Here is a 13,043-nt window from a genome sequence, read left to right on the forward strand (position 1 = left end):
GAATTGTGTTATGTATTTTTTAATTATGACCTTATTCATTATTTTCATTTGGTGTCTAATATAAATAATAAAATTATAATTAATTAATGAAAATAATAAAACAATTCAAATAAATAAAAAAGAGATAAAATAAATTTAACTCTGAAATTAATTATATGAAATGGACCAAAAAATTTACAAAAAATAATCTTTTGATGATGTCATTTTTATATAATTTATATCATTTTATATTTTGTACTTTGAATGTACAGATATCTTTCATATTCGGAGGATCATTGTAGCACATAATGTTAAAAATGAGACCGGACTTTAGCTTCAATGTTTTTCTCTTTTATTTGCTCGGATTCAAGTTCTCCTCTCTATAATAGGATATAAGAAAAAATAATGTTAAAAGTTACGAACAAAATGGCCAGAAAATACTCAGAAAAAGAAGCAGAAAGCAACTGCATGTGGCCCATTGCATGTCAGCTCAACCCAAATACCACTGTCTTTTGATGTGATTTCTTCATCTCCCGATTGCTCCAAATAACTATTCCTTTAACCTTCAGAAACTTTCCCTTATTTAGCAGCAATCAGAAGGGATACAGCAAAAAGATCGACAAAAAAATTGATGGTATGGAGAGAGGAAAAGATTTGTCCGAAGGGTCATCATCAAGATCCCCCACTGGCGGGGAGGCATCGGCTGCTGGGATTACTCCCAGCCGGTACGAATCTCAGAAGAGGAGGGACTGGAACACTTTCGGGCAGTTCTTGAAAAATCAGAGGCCACCGGTGGCGCTGTCTCAGTGCAACAGCAACCATGTGCTGGATTTCTTGAGGTACCTGGATCAGTTCGGGAAGACTAAGGTTCACTTGCAAGGCTGCATCTTTTTTGGGCAGCCAGAGCCGCCGGCGCCTTGCGCCTGCCCGCTGAGGCAGGCTTGGGGCAGCCTTGATGCACTCATCGGAAGGCTGCGTGCCGCCTATGAGGAGAACGGCGGATCGTCGGAAAATAACCCATTTGCTAGTGGTGCAATCAGGATTTATCTGAGGGAAGTCAAGGAATGCCAAGCTAAGGCAAGAGGGATCCCTTACAAGAAGAAGAAGAAGAAGACTGGAAGTAGTAGTGGAAGGCCTGATGATGAATCCAATTCTGCATCTATGCCATTTTCTTGATTCCTAGTTTCCAAACCAGTGACAATGGATCCAATTAAAAGTGGGTAAACTTTCTTCTCAAAATATTCTTCCCCTTTTTCTTGAAAATGGTTATGTTCAATATTTATTATAACTTGCTCTAATTTAACGTAGTTTACATGCCATTTTTCATTTGGATGATTTCATATATATGTGTCTGTATACACAAAACATGTCTGAGTAAATATATTCGATCAATGCAATCTAATCCGGATCTAAAGAAGTAAATTATTCGAGGATTATTCACAAGAAGAATCATGAATATTCTCGAAGGAATAGCAAGAAGAAAAGGTCAAATTACTCAGATATCACAAGACCACGTTACCAGTAATGGGATCGAGTAGGTATAGGTATATTCATAAACCCTAGATATAGAACCAATGCAAGACAATTAACAGAAAAATAAATTATAACCCTTACCATCCAAAATTTCCTCTCTCTTCTTGAAACCAATGCAGTGTTTTTAAGCATGTGTTTTCACGTCTGTAATACCACCTCGAGAATGGTGTCATTTTTTACTTCTTGGAATTATTTCAACATACAAATTGATGGACCCTTTTTCACCGACACCAGATAGAATCCATCGGTTCCTTCTCAAGTTTTTTGTTCACAAAAATCTAACCAATTTGTGGTTAGTCTGCATCTTAGTACTCTCAATTGCATGCCAGCCTTCCAATTTCCTTTTTATAGCATCTTTTAGGATTGTGGCAGATTTTTTGCTCCCCACAGATATAGTCACGATCTACGTTAGAGCTGATCAGGTGGGTCTCATTTTCGTGTTTTTATCTTGATTTGACAGATATTAAAGAATATAGTGCTGCAGGCATACATGTATATATATGTGTGTGTTTATATTATATATGGTAATTCAATATTAGAGTTATACAATTAGTGTAGTCAGCTCCATCATTCACCCCATGCATATATATATGTATAGGCATCTACGTTTTGAAGGATTTCATGTCCATTATTTAATATGAAAATCTCATCATTAATGTGATATCAGTCAGGTGTACGAGAAATCAAGAATTACTTATTTAATTATATACGAGATATTCTATTAATTAAAAACTCCATTATCATAAACTCGCCCACTAATTCTATTTCTTTCATATATTATAATAAGATAATGGCGAGTGCATTTCATAATTTTCATTTAAACTTGATTGTCCTTTGCCTCTTTACTAGATTTTTCCTTCTGTCTGTACAGATTTTGTGGGGCATAAATTATTCGTTTTTTTGTCCCAACGCTTTATTTTTTCCCCAGCGCAAGAATAAATATCATGTTAATATCTTGGGCTAATGACCACTCAATAATTTATCAAAAAACCATACTAGTAAGATAATAGAATGCATCGTAAATGTTTTATTTTATTTTAAAGAGGCTGAGGCTGAGGCTTAGTAAAGTATATACCTCAAATTAGAATTCATTTCCCGCAAAATATTGGATGCATGTCCAAAAGTAGCCCTACAATGTACTGAAATGCATACTCATCATGAACTAAAGATCCAATAACTTTGTGCGGAATATCTTTGTGTCGTATAAAATATATAGATCGTCTGTGAGATTCACTCGACGTCGAACAAAATCGAGACATGACTTATCAATCGTAACCAATGAACTTCTAGCTAGGGGTTGGGAGCTAGCTAGGGTGATTTGGAGATGATTTTCTCATTAGAAAAATTCCAAGACCAATGACTCGGGATTAATTAAACCTTATTACTATGTAAAGTAACATTACTGATATTAGCATATAGTCAAGATATGTAATCTTCAAATAACAAACTGATTATCGATAATTCATTTCTAAACAAAGCGAGATTCTGATATTTTTTTTGTGTGTGTGTGTTAACATATGTATAGGATTGAAAACCAATGACCATGATTCTATCGTGCTTTATTTTTAAATATATGTGGTGTGTTTTGTCAGGGTTCCTAGGGTTTATGATGGGCAGTATGTATGTTCAGACAAAGGATTCCATTAATGTTAAATATTGATGGTATTTAGCTGTAATTGTCATTCAAGCTCCTGAACTGCATTGCCTGCATTTTTACTGCTTTCTGTCAAATATCAATGGATTAATCACACTGATCTGGATAGTAAATTGATGAAGATTAATATAGATGTCCAGGAATTTTATGTCTTAATTCAATTTAAATTACAGACAAATCTACAGTTTAAGACATCTTAAATGACATATATAGCGATGGATATATCGTATGAAGATTTGATATGCTTTATGAGAGGAATAAGTACAAGGAATTGTACATGTTATTCATGAGGAAGAAGACTTCAGATTTCTGAAATCAATCTGGGTTAGGGTTTTAGAAATTAATGAAGCTTTCATAGGCAAGACATGATTATTTTACATTTGGCTGATTAGTATTTGATTAATATGTTCATCTTTATCTCAGGGAAAAAAATGAATTTGTGATACTGCTTTCATTGCATGTCGACAAATACATTATCGTTGGCTTATGTTTTTTTTTTGAGTTCATTTAAATAGATGATCTTATATTAATGAACTTCTGTATTAGATTTTACCTTAACGTACGAGATGCTACCCTACCCTACCCTACCCCTAATTGTGTGTCAAATGGTCTATATATCAACATATTAGTAATATTAATGTCGATGGATCATTAGATTTAAGGTTGGGGTAGCACTCGTAGGTAGCTTGAACTCAACCTAGATTTTATTCATGTCAAGACAAGGCTAGAAAAAAGGGTTGAAAGATCAGTTGTCCTTTAATGAAAAAAAAAATAATCAAATCAAATGTTACATTTAATTTCTGGAAAAACAAGGTTTTATTCTCTTTTGATCATTTAATTGTTTAATTCTTTTACATTTTCCCAGTTCAGGTGAATGATGTAATTTTTTTAGCAGGAACGTAACATCATGTGATGGAAAAACTGGTTCGAGGCGTGCAAAATTTTCTATTCAAGTCTGGTCTTCTTTCAATACAAATTCAATATCGATTTACTCTATTATATGTATATATATATATAATATGATAATAACTCATATTTTATTACAATATCGCATATGATTGTTCAGTTGTTTTGAAATATTATAAGGTCATGTATTATCAAATACTTTCATGCATGTTGTTAATTCGGTTAATTTCATACATCAGTATGGTAATTTTTTTTTGTTCCAACTCGACTCTATGATTCCTTCACAAATGTTGCATACACGCAACAGACCATCTGTTTGGGTTTATTAAACAGCAAACGTTTGATTTTACAAATTTTTACAAATCCATAACCGGTTATAAATTTAATTGTTGTCGGATAGATAATATTTCCGTTTCAGGTGGAAGACCATGAAAATATATGGGCGTAAGGGCAATCAATTGGAACACCTGCAAGTATAAATCAATGAATGGAATTTAATTTTTATTTGTTGGAGAATTTTATAATAAGATAACACAACGTGCATGACCTGTATGTTAGAATGTATAAAAGTGCACATTTTTCAGTGATTTAAGCATCAAAAGAGGCATTTGAGGTCCCCAAGAGAAGAAAAAAGAAGCACTTCACAGTATACTCTTCATGGAACTAACCTGATAACTGAAGTCTCTATCAAAATAGCTATCATAATAACAATGATATCTAAATTAGCCAGATCTGTATGTATATGCAGAGCTTAAGCGAAATCAACCGAATCATCTGCTGAAAATTAGCCAGTTGATGCTGTTGAATCTCTATGAGTAACCATCTGTTAAAGAGGAGATGAAATGCTTACGTTAAAAATGTTCAAGAATATATCAAATTTATGTTGCAAGTACAAGGCATGGAGTTGCAAGTATTCGGTGTCTCCCAATCAGTGACACATACCAAAAAAAATACACCAAGTTGTGTTTGTTCACTACTTGGAAGATGAAACTTGAAACAAATGACAATTCAGATTCCAGGATAGAATAGCTTCCGATGGATGATATTACCACTATGAAACTCATGCGGGATTCCGGCATGCGAAAGCCACAAACATTAGTGCTACTAGAAATTATTTAAGTAGAGGTTCAGTCTGTGCAATATAGACATAGTGAGTATTATCGGAACTTTTTTTAGGGTCAGCACGCATTGGATGGGGTGGATAATGAACAAATAAAATACAAAGAAATAAAAATGATGTATAAATCTGTTTTTCGGGGTGTTACTTGGGAATTGTATAACTTATGAATGTTCGCCAGTTTGGTCTAATGCAGCAGCAATTTCAGAACCCACCGATCCGTTTACTCAGTAAAAACCATCTTTAGAGTTCACAATTAATTCCACGCATTGAATCAAAACGTACTTGTTTCAATGTAACTTGATCAATACAGGCAATAGAGAGTGACATGATGCTAAAATCAGTGGAACTGTCATGACCAAACTATGAAGTGAATCTATGACCTACAAATGCCAAAATTCTGATGATGTTGGGACCCATTGTAATCGAATAAATCCTCCAAAGAAACAAAAAGTCGCAATGGAAGTGTGACACATAGGCCAACAAATACAACATGCGCGACAATGTTTAGTTTTACAAACAAACATAAACTCTCTTCTCACTATCCGATTAGGAACAGGAAGTATTAGAATTTGATTATATTAGAACTATGAAATGCTATCTGCCAACTGTATTGCCTGACACGTCAGCAGGAATGCAAAACTGACTAAAGGGATGCTTTGGTTTAAGGAATCGTGTGAGAACTGAACATGCGAAGAACATGTTAAGCCGATGCCCCAACTAATCAGTTTGTGAAGAAACATGAGATGATATTATCAGGTATCATTTTCGAGTAGTTTAAGAAAAAGAGTGAAAAACCCCATATCTAGTTCCGTTAAATGAAGCAACACGATCAACAAGACAACAGAGTCACCTAAAAGACTTTCAAAAAGGAATATTAAGAAGTCATCACCAGCCGCAAATCTGATATTTGTTCAAAAAATACACAATGAGCAATGTCCGGATTCTTAGAACATTCAAAAACAAACTCACCCCATTATCTCAAGAAAAAAGAGGAACTGCAATGGTAAAATTGATAGTATCTTGCAAGTAGACACCGTTTAATGCAAACCTATACAAACTTGTATCCTTATAGCATATCACAAGAAAAGGCATAAAAAATTCATGATTGTAGATTGCAGCGATCAACTGAAGCACAAAAACAAACATAATCTTCATAGAGTGTGCATGAATTAAAAAAAGATAGAACGACCAAACTTGCAAAACATATTAAATCAAATAAGCAAGGTGCATTAAAACAATCCGATCTTGTAAGAAGAAATGATTCCCTGGTATAACACCAATTTGTGAGTTCTATAGAGTTACATCTCAACGGGTACCAAACCAAACTCTATAAATCCATATACAAATGGTGAACACAAAATACCAACACTTTCCACCTCTAACGTTATACATTTGTACTATACTGGTGAGACCGATGTGATTAGGTGGCAAACACAAAACGGAAAAAAAGATACCAATTTTTTCTTCTTCTTTTTTTTTCGATCAACATTGAACCTAGGCAGAAGCCCGAGCAATGCAGCATTATCCATAATGTTGCGAAGTAAACAAAAGCTTAAAACATAAGTCAATTGGGTTTTCGACACTTACTGCTTTGCGAATTGTGTTTTACTCGATTAAGCCTCTCGAACTGGACCTGTGATTCCACGAATACCTTCATTCTCTGGATCTCCAAATCCTTCGCAAACTGCATCCTTTGTTTCTCCAACTCCACCATCTGCCTCTGTTTCGCCACCTCCACTTTCTGGTATATCTTCCCTAAACTTGCTATGGCCTCTGCTAACCTGCTATACCCCTCCATCACCACGGTTCCTTTCTCTTCCATTGGCCCTTTCCTTTTCATTCCCACTGCCGATAGCCCCCGACCCCAAGCTCCAGAATCTTCTTCTTCATCCTCTTTAGCCTTCGTCACCGTCGCCGCCGCTGCCATGACAGAAAAATTCGTCATGCTCCGCTTAGACCTGGGCTCAACAGGTACAGATAATGGTATTCTCAGTAGATGACTGAAAGCTTGATCTTTTTCCTGGTGGTGAATCATGGCCGGTGGATTCATCCGGTAATGGTTGAGTGCCTTAGGTGGAGGCGGGGGAGATGACAAGGCCTCCGGCGAAAGAGAAGCTCTTCGGCGAAGGCTCCTGCTGTCACCATTGGAGTTACAGTTGTTAGCCTTGTAGAAAGTGTCACCAATGATGGCGTCAACGCTGCGGAAGTGCGGCCACGTGGAAGAGTAGCGGCCGTTTGATTGAACGACCTTAGACTTCTCGATCTTGTACTTCTTTTTGACGGTGTCGATGCGGTTCTTACACTGGACGCCGGTGCGGAGAATCTTAAGGGAAGTGGCGTGGATGGCATTGACAGCATCGGCAACCTCCTGACAGTCCTTACGGTGGAGGTTTTTGCGGTTAAGCTCCACGTAGCGTGCCCCCCAGGCATCAATGAGCGTCTGAGTTGCATCCTCTGACCAACAGTCCTCACGGGTCGGAAATCCCGGGGTTCGTATCGCCGGAGGTGGAAGTTCGGGTTTCGTTGGTGAGGGAGGGGAAGAACGGAGATGTTTATCGTCGTCGGAGATGGGGGAGGCTGTGGCGGAGTAAGGAGGGGAAGGAGTGGTGGGTGAAGGCGACATGTCGGTGGCGTGCGGCGGCGGTATTCCGAGAGGTATAAGGAGAGCTCGCGAACATAGAAGTAGTCCGAGGCAAGCACCGGTGAGGTGTGTGATCGAACATATAAACTCCACGGTGGACAGGTGGGGGCTTTCAAAATTCTCTCTTTTATTTATTTATTTTATTTAATAATGTAATAAACGTGATAGTAATATAAAAAAAATTTAAAAATAATATTTACTTAAAATAATAGGATTTAATAATATCATATTAGCGTCTATATAAATTATCACTTAAATAATTAAATAAAAATAAATAATCATCATTTTATAATAAATCTATGACCTAAGCTTTGGGATTATTAAAAAAAATCAAAAACTGTTCACAAAATTAGAAGGCCCTGATTAAATTGGATTACATAGATCTCATATGAAAGGTTTACTTAATCTAACAATAGTGATATGCACAACTCTGCACGAAGATGAAGCAATTCTTGATGTTTCCTTGAACATTAATGGATGCGCAGATATCAGGTTCTGGAAGAGAAGCCCGAGTGGTATGTAGTCTGTCGAACTTGGTTATCTCTTGGAGATCAATAGTCTGACTCCCCCTCCATTTCAATCTTCACATCCTCTGCTGAGTTGGTGGAAGTTAATTCCTCCCAAAGTTCGTATATTTATGTGACGAGCGACCAGAAATATTATTCCTACAGCAGCAAATTTGAGGTTACACCATGTGCCATCATTGCCTTTTGTTTTGCCCTTTTTATGAATTTGTGGAAAGAAACGGTGTTTTGGATTCATTTACGTAAGCTTCGGTTGGCAACTTCTATGGATTGTGGCTTAATCATATTGATGGTTTTGAGTGAGGATTACTTTGAATTGTTTACTGTAATGACATGGGCTGTTTGGTGTTAAATTTGCAAGGCAATACATTTAAGTTCTCGGAAGCCATCAGACTTAAATATAGATTGGTCTCTCTTTTTGTTAGATGCATTTCGCAAAGCCAGTGGACTGACTATGTGATACAGAGACACCAATGAGAGTGAGTAATTCAGAACTGGTATGGAAGCCGCCGATATCCGGTTTCAGCGGAAGGTTCAGAATTGGCTGCTAGCCGTTATGGTACGGATTTTTGTTTACAACAGGGGTTTATCAAAATTTGCATCTTTTCGGATTTTCTTCGAGTGGTTCAAGCAGCAACGAAGCCTTAAGAGGATTGTGGACCTGATGAACGATTACTTTGGAAGTGCAAGCATTACTCAAATCACTAGTGTTTGTATCTTTGCACCATATGAAAAGATGGGCGAATGGAGCTGCACATCTTTTGCCCGTGAAGCTCTTCTTTCGAATTCTCACTTTGAGTGGAGTCATTTCATTTTACCTTCTAGGTTCAATGATATTGTGACTCTTGATTTATTGAACATAGTCTGATGAATGGATTTTGCTTTTAAAAAAATAAATAAATAAATAAATAATAATAATAATCAATGGGATGGTAAATAAAACAGTAACACTGTGTCTAATAAATTAATGAAATTAATTAAAAATATCAAAAGCAACTGTGTATAAAGGGGGAAGTTATTGAAAAATCCCCAATCAAAAAATTTTTTGGTTTTACTCCCTATCTACAAAATTGTGGTACTATATCATACAAAATATGGTACACTTCATGTGGAAATGTGGTACACTTCATTTGGAAATGTGGTACTAAAAAAGTACCTAGGGACTGAACACAAAAAAAAATGGCGGCTGAGGACTGAACCCAAATTTCCCGTATAAACTCTCGTACTCACCCATCAATCCATCTAAGATATACACGCAGATATGGATTCAGCACGCATGGCGGCGGCTTTAATCACGACAATAGATGACCTCCCAGACGTCATTCTGTCTAACATAATCGCCGCCGTGTCTGATGTTCGTTGCCGCAACTCTGCCTCAATCGTCTGTCACAAGTGGTGCCTTTTAGAGCGCGCCACACGTGCTTCCCTCACCCTCCGCGGCAACCTCCGCGACCTCTTCATGGTTCCCAACTGCTTCACATCCATATCCCACCTCGACATCTCTCTTCTCTCCCCATGGGGTCACTCCCTCGCCGCCGCCTCTGACCCTAAGCTCATCGCCCGCCTCCTCCACCGGGCCTTTCCTTCTCTGTCTTCCATCAAGCTCTACGCTCGAAACCCCTCAACTATTCAACTCATCGCTCACCAGTGGCCCAATCTCAAACACGTGAAGCTGGTCAGATGGCACCAGAGACCTCAAATATCCGCTGCCGGTGATGAGCTCAAGATCTTGTTCCAGCACTGTGGACAATTGATTTCTCTTGATCTTTCAGCGTTTTATTGCTGGACGGATGACGTGCCTCCGGCTCTTGAATCATATCCGTTACTTGCCTCGAATCTCACCTGCCTCAATCTTCTGAACCCATCGTTTTCTGAAGGTTTCAAATCCGATGAGATTAAGATTATCACCGTCTCTTGTCCAAATTTGAGGGAATTTCGCGCTGCGTGTACGTTCGATCCAAGGTATATCGGATTTGTTGGTAACGAAGGTTTGGTTTCTGTATCAGTGAATTGCCCAAAATTGTCAATTCTTCACTTGGCTGATACTTCAGCTTTATCGACTGCGAGAGGTGACCCTGAGCACGATGGATTCGCCCGAGAGGACGCGAAGATTGATGCGGCCACTTTGATAGAGGTATTTTCAAGGCTTCCATTGTTAGTAGAACTAGCTTTAGATGTTTGTAATAATGTCCGAGACAGTGGTCCAGCTCTGGAGGTTCTCGACTCGAAATGCCCAAACTTGAGGTCTCTTAAATTGGGGCTATTTCATGGTATTTCGATGCCAATTGAGTCCAAGCTCGATGGCGTAGCCCTCTGCCAAAAGCTTGAGTCACTGTCCATTAGGAATGTGGGTGATTTGACTGACATGGGATTGATTGCAATTGCCAGAGGGTGTTGTAGGTTGGCAAAGTTTGAGGTCCAAGGTTGCAAGAAAATAACCACACGGGGGATGAGGACTTTTGTTTCTTGACTTCGTCAGACCTTAGTCAATGTCAGAATCTCCTGTTGCAAGAATCTTGGTGCAGCATCGTCTTTGAAAGCGTTGGAGCCAATTCAGGATCGAATCATGAGGCTTCACATCGATTGCATCTGGGATTGTGCCGAGGATCTTGATGGCGTCAATGGTGGTTTGAATCTCAATGTTTTTGAGCAAGTGAAAGCATCAGATTCCCCTGGTGGACATTTTCAAGCAATGCCTTTATATATGAGTTCCAGTTGTGAATACTTGGGCATGGGTAATGCCCCCAAGAAATGCAAATACTCGTCCAATCCCAATTCTGGTCATGTAGGATTTGATCTTAACGATAATGGCTTCACACATGGGAATGGGTTCGTGGAGAAAACATGGGACAGACTTCAATATCTATCTCTGTGGATCGAAGTAGGCCAGCTTTTGACTCCTCTATCGTCTGCAGGACTTGAAAACTGTCCAAAGTTGGAGGAGATTCGAATCAAGGTTGAAGGAGATTGCAGGGAGTTATCAAGGCCATCTGAACGTGAATTTGGGTTGAGCATTCTAATGAACTATCCCAGCCTGAAAAGGATGCATTTAGACTGCGGCGACACCATCGGCTATGCCCACACCGCACCTTCTGGGCAGATGGATTTGAGCCTATGGGAACGGTTTTATTTGTTCTGTATAGGCGATTTGGGTCTAACTGAGCTGGATTACTGGCCTCCCCAGGACAGGGATGTTAACCAAAGGAGCTTATCTCTTCCGGCAGCCGGATTGCTGCAAGAATGTGTCGGGCTCAGGAAACTTTTCATACACGGGACGGCTCACGAGCACTTCATGATGTTTTTGCCAAGGATACCGGATCTAAGAGATGTCCAATTGAGAGGGGACTACTATCCTGCACCAGAGAATGATATGAGCACGGAGATGAGGCCAGACTCGTGTTGCCGTTTCGAGGCTGCACTTAATAGGCGCCGGATTTCTGATTGATGCAAACTCAACCCATGCGACGTTGATGATGTTCTTTCTCTTTTACAGTTTTGACAATAAACTCTCCGAGCGGTCTGTGCTTGAGCTTGGGTTTATAGACATGAATAAGCTGGACTTTTCCGGTTGTGCTTTACCATCGGATCATGAAATATAATTGAAATCCTTGACAAAATTATTTAGATTAGCCGTTAAGTTTGGAAAAATAAATAAACGGGTCACAGGCCCATTTCAATAGAGAGTCCTTTTAACTTTCTTTCGTGGACCTGACTACATCCAACTTCAAAATCCGGAATTTTTTTGTTTTGAACACTTTTTTAAGTGGTGAGAAATTTAATTTATTTTTATGGTCATTAAATAATTAGCTACTTTTAAAAATATTTTTATTTATACATCTAAACACTCGTAAATAAGAGTAAAATAGGACATTTGTTTATATAATTGCCTTTTGTAATGAATTTATTAATATGTGTTTTTATATAATTGGGACACAGAGATTATTATTATTATTATTATTAGATAACAAGTTTTCCTTTTAGTAATTGCTATTAAATAATATTAGAATTCATATTTGTGCCCACGGTGATCATAAGTGAGATTCTTGAATATAATATATGAAAGTAAATATGATTAATATTTCAAATTTGGAGACTCCTTCCGATCTAAACCTACTCAAGATGATGCAAAAATTTGTGTGAGATGGTCTCACGGGTCGAATTTTGTGAGACAGATCTCTTATTCGGGTCATCCATGAAAAAATATTACTTTTTATGCTAAGAGTATTACTTTTTATTGTGAATATTGGTAAGGTTGACCCATATCACAGATAAAGATTCGTGAGACCGTCTCACAAGAGACCTACTCAAAAAAATATTATGAATTTTTCAAAGACAAAAACTTGTGTGAGACGGTCTCACGGGTCGTATTTTGTGAGACGGATCTCTTATTTGGGTCATCAATGAAAATGTATTACTTTTTAAGCTAAGAATATTACTTTTTATTGTGAATATCGGTAGGGTTGACCCGTCTCACAGATAAAGATTCGTGAAACCGTCTCACAAGAGATCTCATCTTTTTCAAATGTATATTAAAAAAATTATAAAACTACTTAAATAACTCAATTGGAAATGAAAATGAACCCACCTTCGTAAAGATGAAAGATCGTCCAACAAATTTTAATAGGACATAGCCTTTAAGACAGAAAAGAGCATAAAGTTTAAAACTTAAGTGGGTTGCTCGAGTTT

At 37.8% G+C, this 13,043-nt stretch overlaps 4 protein-coding genes across 4 annotated transcripts; 3 read left to right on the plus strand and 1 right to left on the minus strand.

Annotated features, from left to right (window-relative positions):
- Window positions 1-385: 385 nt before the first annotated feature.
- LOC140815238 (protein LIGHT-DEPENDENT SHORT HYPOCOTYLS 10-like) lies at window positions 386-4,321 on the plus strand. The gene is made up of 2 exons (XM_073174360.1): window positions 386-1,195; window positions 4,062-4,321. Exon 1 carries the CDS (start codon window positions 616-618, stop codon window positions 1,153-1,155), a length of 540 nt encoding a protein of 179 aa, XP_073030461.1. The 5' UTR covers window positions 386-615; the 3' UTR covers window positions 1,156-1,195; window positions 4,062-4,321.
- A 365-nt stretch (window positions 4,322-4,686) lies between these two features.
- LOC140815155 (trihelix transcription factor ENAP2-like) lies at window positions 4,687-7,950 on the minus strand. The gene is made up of 2 exons (XM_073174271.1): window positions 6,780-7,950; window positions 4,687-4,895 (listed from the first exon to the last, which is right to left on the minus strand). The coding sequence occupies exons 1-2, from the start codon at window positions 7,813-7,815 to the stop codon at window positions 4,882-4,884; spliced, it is 1,050 nt and encodes a 349-aa protein (XP_073030372.1). The 5' UTR covers window positions 7,816-7,950; the 3' UTR covers window positions 4,687-4,881.
- A 1,668-nt stretch (window positions 7,951-9,618) lies between these two features.
- LOC140814457 (F-box protein MAX2 homolog A-like) lies at window positions 9,619-10,876 on the plus strand. Its single transcript, XM_073173456.1, has 2 exons — window positions 9,619-10,491; window positions 10,746-10,876. Exons 1-2 carry the CDS (start codon window positions 9,619-9,621, stop codon window positions 10,755-10,757), a joined length of 885 nt encoding a protein of 294 aa, XP_073029557.1. The 3' UTR covers window positions 10,758-10,876.
- A 47-nt stretch (window positions 10,877-10,923) lies between these two features.
- LOC140814458 (F-box protein MAX2 homolog B-like) lies at window positions 10,924-11,977 on the plus strand. Its single transcript, XM_073173457.1, has one exon. The coding sequence runs from the start codon at window positions 10,924-10,926 to the stop codon at window positions 11,800-11,802; it is 879 nt and encodes a 292-aa protein (XP_073029558.1). The 3' UTR covers window positions 11,803-11,977.
- Window positions 11,978-13,043: the final 1,066 nt, after the last annotated feature.

Source organism: Primulina eburnea, chromosome 15 (assembly GCF_022965805.1).
Source record: "Primulina eburnea isolate SZY01 chromosome 15, ASM2296580v1, whole genome shotgun sequence".
Lineage (NCBI taxonomy): Eukaryota > Viridiplantae > Streptophyta > Magnoliopsida > Lamiales > Gesneriaceae > Primulina > Primulina eburnea.